Source organism: Cucurbita maxima, unplaced genomic scaffold, assembly GCF_002738345.1.
Source record: "Cucurbita maxima cultivar Rimu unplaced genomic scaffold, Cmax_1.0 Cma_Scf00001, whole genome shotgun sequence".
Taxonomy (NCBI): Eukaryota; Viridiplantae; Streptophyta; class Magnoliopsida; order Cucurbitales; family Cucurbitaceae; genus Cucurbita; species Cucurbita maxima.
In genome coordinates this window covers 7,273,605-7,280,535 of record NW_019272017.1, presented here as the reverse complement: position 1 = coordinate 7,280,535, position 6,931 = coordinate 7,273,605, and the positions used below count along the sequence as shown (strand labels likewise).

Here is a 6,931-nt window from a genome sequence, read left to right as displayed (position 1 = left end):
TTTTTTTTTTTTTTTTTTTTTTTTTTTTTTTTTTTTTTTTTTTTTTTTTTTTTTTTTTTTTTTGACATAGTGTATCGTTGCTCGATGCGATAATATTGGCATACAAATAGTTGCATTCGATCAAAATTGTAAGTTAGAGCAATGATTGGGTGTGCACCCCTCCATCACGAGCACTTGAGGTCGAAGGTTTAATTCATATACTCACGTTATTTATAAAAAAAAAAAACATTAAAAAGAATGACTAAACTATAAATTATATAAATTCTCAAACCATAGATGCATAAACATGAAACTGAGAACTCTAAAATGCAAATATGAGATTGGAGGCTACCAACGTGTGTTTTGTGTAGTACAAGTGCTAATACACACAGCAAGAAGAGTAGTACAACCACTACGAGTCTGATGCCTCCTTAACCATAAAAACAAAAGCCACTTGTTGATAGATTTCACGCACAAAAAAGAAACCAATATGAAATATTTGAATTTTGGATTAAAACATGTTTTTTAATAATTAAGTTGACTTTCATTTAATTTGTATTTAATACGTGCAGGTTCGATATCTTAGCCTTGAGTATGTTAAGTTCGAAGTCAAACCGTAAGCGTTTAGATAGCGAAAATTTAAAACATTATATAAATATAAATTTTATGGTTTCAAAATATTTAAATATTTCATCTATTATTAAAATTTTAAGACGTTGTGTTTGACATATATATTTTAAAATATTTATGGACGATTAAAAAAAATATTCCTTATTATTATTATTTTTTTGGTAGAGTTTGTAAAGAATTTAAAGAGGAGAGAAAAGTAGTTTAAAATTTTTTTGAGAGTCAAAGTGGTTTGGTAAATTTCCACCTTTGTCGTGTTGAATTATGGAGGGAAAAAATCTCAAATTAATATAAATTATAATATTATTCTTTTCAAGCTTATTTTAAAAGTAATCTATTTTATAAAATATTATAATTTTAATTAGGTGGATGATTTTTGAATTATGAAAAGAAACAAAGAAAATCAATAATTTTTACAAAAATTTAAAATTTATAATATAATTAAATTTTGCTTTTATTAAATGACGTGGAAAAGAATTGTGTTAGAGATTGTTCATTGAAAGGAGTAAGTTATACCCAAGTATAATTAAAAAAATTGTACCAGAGTTGAGTTTTAATTATATTTGTGGCAATAAATTTCATAATTAATACTCTTTAAAAATTGGTTAAAATAATAATAATTATTATTATTAATATAAAAAAATAAAAGTCATGGACATGGTTGGGCGGATATCATTATTATTGGAGGAGGTGAAATGACGAAAGGGCCCTTAATTGGTAGTTTAAATCGGAAAGTTATCCTGTTGGGAATCGGCCTTTTATATTTATTATAAATTTCGGTTGACCCGACCCATTAAACAGAGTCTATTAAAGCCCCGTGAAAAGCCCGGCAAAACCGAGAAGCGCAGAGATCGGCGAGGGCGAATTTTCGATTACATTTTCGTTCGTTTCTCTTCTGAATTTCTGTAATCTGTAACGATGTCTCAGGTACGCTATGAATCTATGGGTTATTTTTTCATCCTTATCTTTTGTTTTTGTTTTCTCTCTCCGTTTATCGTATGATTTGGAGATCGAAGATACGCAAGCTTTTTCTTTTTGAAATTCAAATCTGCAGCTCGGAGGATGAATCGTTTGTTTCGATTGAATTATAAAGATTTTTTTTGAAAATTTTTCAATCCATAACTTATCGGATGTTTTTATGCGCAAAAAGAAATCGTAAAAACCACAGTGATGAAAGAACTGCTCGCGCGAGTGTTGATATCTTGCATAAATTGTACTTATTTCGCGATTCGGACTTGCACATGCTCAAGTCCTTTACCCTTTTTTCTTTTCATCTACTTCCCTGAGGATTTGTGCATTTGGTTTTTCATTTAATTGAATCTGACACGAGTGAGGGAAATCACTGTAACCGAGCCAATGAGATCTACTTCTGAGAGAGCTCCATAGAAGTATTTCGTTAGTATCTCATATTGATTTATTGGTTAGCAATTGGTCAATCAATCACAAAGGAAGCTTTACGTTGATCATATATTGATAATTTGTTTGGCCATTGATGAATGTTTTCCCGATTAACCAAATTAGAACGTTGTGCTCTATTTTGTGCGTTTTTTTTTTAATTATTAATCTATGTTAATTTTGGAAGCTGGAGTTGTTGAAAAACAGGGAGAATATATATGGATATAACTCATGGATACAAGTCCCATTAGATAGACTTGGATGAGTAAATTTCTGTTTTGGAATTGGATAAAAGACCGTTGATATTAAGTATTCTTGTCCTGTTAAGTGCTAACTATTTGTTGGTATCAGGCAGTCCGTATTCCACTCTTCTTGTCTAGCTGAGTTCTTTGATCTCTCTTAATAAACACAGTTTGGAATTTGCTTTCGTGCAGACTACTGTCCTCAAGGTTGCTATGTCATGTCAGGGCTGTGTTGGAGCCGTCAAAAGGGTCTTGGGGAAACTGGAAGGTTTGTTATGCCTCTACTAAATTTTGGTTGTCTCGTGATGTGCTGTGCTCTTGTCTGATGTGTAATCTTTGTATCAGAGCATGAGGGTCGAGTTTGGGAGTTTGATATTGCATGTTTCAACATTTTGTACTCTATAGAACGGTAATAAGTTTTGGATTAAGAGTAATACTTAGCTGCAAAATTGGCTGTAACCATTTTTCTTGTAATCCAGTCCAGCCATAGAGGAAAAAAGAAGCTTAAAAAAAAAAATCAAATTTGAGCCACAAGACTGGGACCATGCGTCAACTTTTAAAGTGAATACTCTTTCACTAGCAGCCACAACTAGCAGCTAACCATTACTCTTTCACTAATATGTAGACTTTTGAACGCGTAAACCACTCTTGCATATTAGGAAATGCTGGACATATTATGCTTGATGACCATGCGTCAACTTTTAAAGTGAATACTTGAATGATGCTTGGTGGGTATTAAATCTATCAATATATTCCGAAATCGAGTATCCTTTAATTTAATCTCTTAAACTTTTGTTATTACCAATTGAATATGAACCCTCTGAACAAATAACTAGTTCCTACTCAAAGTGCTTGGCTACCATGTTCAGGTGTCGAAACATTTGACATCGACATAGATGCACAAAAGGTAACTGTGAAAGGCAATGTGAGTCGCGATGTAGTTTTCCAAACCGTTTCGAAAACTGGGAAGAAGACTGCCTACTGGGAAGACGATGCCCCAGCAGCATCTGCTCAGACTGTGGCTGCTGCTTAAAATTTACTCCATGGAAATTTGCTGTTCATTGCGTAAGGTCTTTGCTTCCTGAAGCTAATAATGTTGTAATAGTACGTGAACTTGGCAATTTAGTCTTGTAATATTTTTATTGGAGCGTCTTTTGCATGACCTTCTACCTTAAAACTTATCTATATTCTACCGATACGTTTTTGTTTTGCCCCAATTGTTTGTTCATTTTGACCTTTGCTTTTGAGATGATTGATGATTTAATGAAGAATGCCTTCCATGGCTTCTTCTTGTTGAATTCTTTGGTTTGTTGATTGTTTATGCGCAAATCTAGCAAGGAGGCTCGCTTGATTTGCACGTGCTTCAACACTGTAGTTATCTATTTGAGAACGAGATGCCTTTCAATTTGTGTTATATTTTTATATACTACGTATGGTGCCCTACCATGTATTTCATGTCACAATCGCACTTTCTCGGGATGTTCGCAAACAATTGTGCAACACTCACCCTCACCACTAAGTAAGTCGATCAATTCAAATTCGTGTCGTCTTCGACTATACGACGTATACTCAAACACTTGGTCCCATTTCGAGAAGAAGGATTAGAAAATGATTAGTCGTATCCCATTATAGTACATTATGAAGTATTATCTTATAGTACATTTCAAGTATACCGAATGTAGACATGATTTTACCTGAAAGTCATACCCCTAAAAAAATATAATAAGAAAACTATACATCATAAAAATCGTAAAAGAAAATGATAAAGTAGTACAATATGAGGGGTTTGACATGCAACACACCTTGAACTAACATAACTGTAACATTTTGCATTCTTGTTCGAGATTTAGGGGTATCAAAATTTTGTCTCCTTGATATTAATAACCTCTCGGTCGAAAATAATTATATGTAAACATATGTAATTTGATTGATTAAAGTTTCACCTCTTAAACGACAAAACTGTATTAACTTAGCTCAATAGCCACGATATTATTTTTATATTCATCCAGCTTTGGCCTTTGGGATTAATTTAAACGTGAATTTGATAACTTTGTTTTCAGTTTAATAAAGTGAGGGGAATGATTTAACATTTCACTCGAAGGAAGGTCTCAAGTGTCTATCCATCAACCTATTAAGCTATTTATATTTAATTAAAATTATGTATAATTTAAATTGAAGGATGATTATTGAAATGAATTTTAAGTGGTTATAAAAGCATTAAAAATATTTACAACTGATTCCAAATAAATTTTAAAATTGAAAATTTACATTTAACAAAACAAACAAATAAATAAATAAATAAATATATATATATATATATATATATAATATTATTTTTCATTGACAACAATTTTTTCAACCTTAGTTTTTCATATCTATAAATTAGATATCGAAATAAGAGATTAATTTTTATTTTTGTATTACATCGTACAAAAAAATATTTATAAAAAAAAAGAAAAAAAGAAAAAGAAAAATGTCATTGATGTTAATATATATACTAAACATTTTAACTCATTTAAAAAATATAAAAATATTTAAAATTTTGCCATAAATTTCTCTCTTTTAGAAAATTAAAAGATTAAAACAAAAATATATAGACGAGGGTGGAAGTAATGGGTTGGGCTTGATGGGCTACTTAAATTAGGCCCAGATACAATCCTGTCGGCCCAAAACATTGATAGTGGCGCAATCTTCTCGCCCAGGTGCTTCCAAATTCTCGTAACTGAAAGAATCAGAAACCCTACCTCTCGCCGCTATATAATATAATTTGAAGCCATCGGCTTCATTTACGGAACCCTAACTGAACTCTCTCATTTTCCTTCTACTGATTCCGATTGGCTTCTACTAAGGATGAAAATCGTAGCTGCTTATTTGCTCGCTGTTTTGGGAGGCAATGCCAGCCCTTCTGCTAAGGATTTGAAGGACATTCTCGGATCTGGTAAAATCCGCATCTCGCTCTTTCCCCGCTTGTTTATTTTATCGATTTATCATTTTAAAGATTTTTCAGGAATTTTTTGTTCGACGTTAGATTTATAGGATTGTTTTGTTAGTTAGGTTATTGTTCTTTGATTCGCTTCGTTTCAATTCTTATGTCAAGCTATGGAGTTTCGCTTTTGATGGTTTGCGGTAGCTATTGTTGTTTGTTCTCTCTTCTTTTGTGCTGTTCGGCTTCAAATTTTATTAAATGATTATCGTTTTTTTTTTTTTTGGAGTTAATACGTGTTTGATTACTGATTGTCTTCATTATTGTCGTGCTTGAACGTGCTTTCTTTTAATAATCAGTTCATGCTTGAGAAACAATAGGAAGAATGGCTGTTATCCGTGGCTGGATATGATTAGATTCTAATTATATGTAATTTGTATCTATCCTACATTTTCGCGATTGTCTAAGAGAATAGTGTAATTCTACTTCAGACTGATTCTTAGGTTTAATTTGATATCCTTTTAATTGTTGTTATTTGGAATGCTCAATTCGATGCTTTTTTTATGTTTTGAATCCACAATTCTTTTCATCTAATGCAATGTTATATGTATGAATTTCATTTATCGCATTTGCTTTGGATATTGAATTACATGAAAGATTTAATATTTCTGATGGTGTCATAATTCTCTTTCCGGAACCATTTTGCAGTTGGAGCGGAAGTTGATGAGGACAAAATCGAGCTTCTGATGTCTAGTGTTAAGGGTAAGGATATTACAGAGCTCATTGCATCCGGAAGAGAAAAGCTAGCATCTGTTCCTTCTGGTGGAGGTGCCGCTGTGGCAGTTGCCGCATCTGGAGGTGGCGGCGGTGCGGCTGCCCCTGCTGCTGCAGAGTCAAAGAAAGAAGAGAAGGTTGAAGAGAAGGAGGAATCAGACGATGTAAGTTTCTTAAATCTTTATGAAAATGTTGCTTGGAATTGCATGTTTAACATCGAAATTCTCTCATTATTATTAACCAATGGAAGCAATAATCTGACGAAAATAGATTCCCCACCTTATGAAACGTTAAATGTTTGCCTGGAAGGCCGAAAAACCTCACAGAACAAACATCTTTTCTTTAATTCACCATCTTTTTAGTTCATGTAATTTCTTCAAACTCCATGTTTACTATTTTGCAGGATATGGGCTTCAGTCTTTTCGATTAAGTATAATTACGAAGTCGAATGTTGTTCAGAGATTCTTCAAGATTTTAAGATTGGAATTTTTGTTTTTCACAATGTAGTCTTTTTCCAACATTATCCCCGTGTTATGATGAGCCGAATGTCAAATTTCTTTTCAGTTTATAAATTTAGTCTTAATTTTTTGGATGCTTTAAAACAAACGCCTTTGCTATTATATCGAAAACAAGGAATTGCTGCTGCTATGGCATGATTCCGAAAAATTGGAGGCCGTTGTGAATTTTCTGTTGCAGTTCCCTCTCCAACAACTAAAGATCATTTTCACAATTAATCAAAAGAAGATTGATTCACTTTGGGTGGTGCGTCTTCTCGAGTTCTTTTGGCTCTTCACAAGGAGAAACAGCAGGGACTAATGGTGGATGCCAAAAGAAGGGGTTAATTTTCTACCCTTATCTTTAGCTAATAAATCCTAAGCTCTAAGATAAATCAACTAACTGCATGAGTAGGATAACTTGAGCGAATTAGTTTAGGTTTTTGATGTGTCAAAATCTCTGATGGGATTGATTCTTTATTTCTTCACGAACTTAA

The 6,931-nt window shown here is 32.6% G+C and overlaps 2 protein-coding genes across 2 annotated transcripts; both read left to right on the top strand.

Annotated features, from left to right (window-relative positions):
* Positions 1-1,407: 1,407 nt before the first annotated feature.
* Positions 1,408-3,541, top strand: LOC111485531 (copper transport protein ATX1-like). The gene is made up of 3 exons (XM_023132491.1): positions 1,408-1,533; positions 2,436-2,511; positions 3,113-3,541. Exons 1-3 carry the CDS (start codon positions 1,525-1,527, stop codon positions 3,274-3,276), a joined length of 249 nt encoding a protein of 82 aa, XP_022988259.1. The 5' UTR covers positions 1,408-1,524; the 3' UTR covers positions 3,277-3,541.
* A 1,445-nt stretch (positions 3,542-4,986) lies between these two features.
* On the top strand, positions 4,987-6,537 carry LOC111482688 (60S acidic ribosomal protein P2-4-like). The gene is made up of 3 exons (XM_023128599.1): positions 4,987-5,181; positions 5,875-6,104; positions 6,344-6,537. Exons 1-3 carry the CDS (start codon positions 5,094-5,096, stop codon positions 6,368-6,370), a joined length of 345 nt encoding a protein of 114 aa, XP_022984367.1. The 5' UTR covers positions 4,987-5,093; the 3' UTR covers positions 6,371-6,537.
* Positions 6,538-6,931: the final 394 nt, after the last annotated feature.

What these genes read in the sequence shown, in the direction of transcription:
- LOC111482688 (XM_023128599.1), top strand. Translation starts at nt 5,094, where the DNA reads ATGAAAATCGTAGCTGCTTATTTGCTCGCTGTTTTGGGAGGCAATGCC. An exon ending in GAAGGACATTCTCGGATCTG is followed by an intron (nt 5,182 to 5,874) that starts GTAAAATCCGCA and finishes ACCATTTTGCAG; the next exon opens with TTGGAGCGGAAGTTGATGAG. An exon ending in AGAAGGAGGAATCAGACGAT is followed by an intron (nt 6,105 to 6,343) that starts GTAAGTTTCTTA and finishes ACTATTTTGCAG; the next exon opens with GATATGGGCTTCAGTCTTTT.
- LOC111485531 (XM_023132491.1), top strand. An exon ending in GGTCTTGGGGAAACTGGAAG is followed by an intron (nt 2,512 to 3,112) that starts GTTTGTTATGCC and finishes TACCATGTTCAG; the next exon opens with GTGTCGAAACATTTGACATC.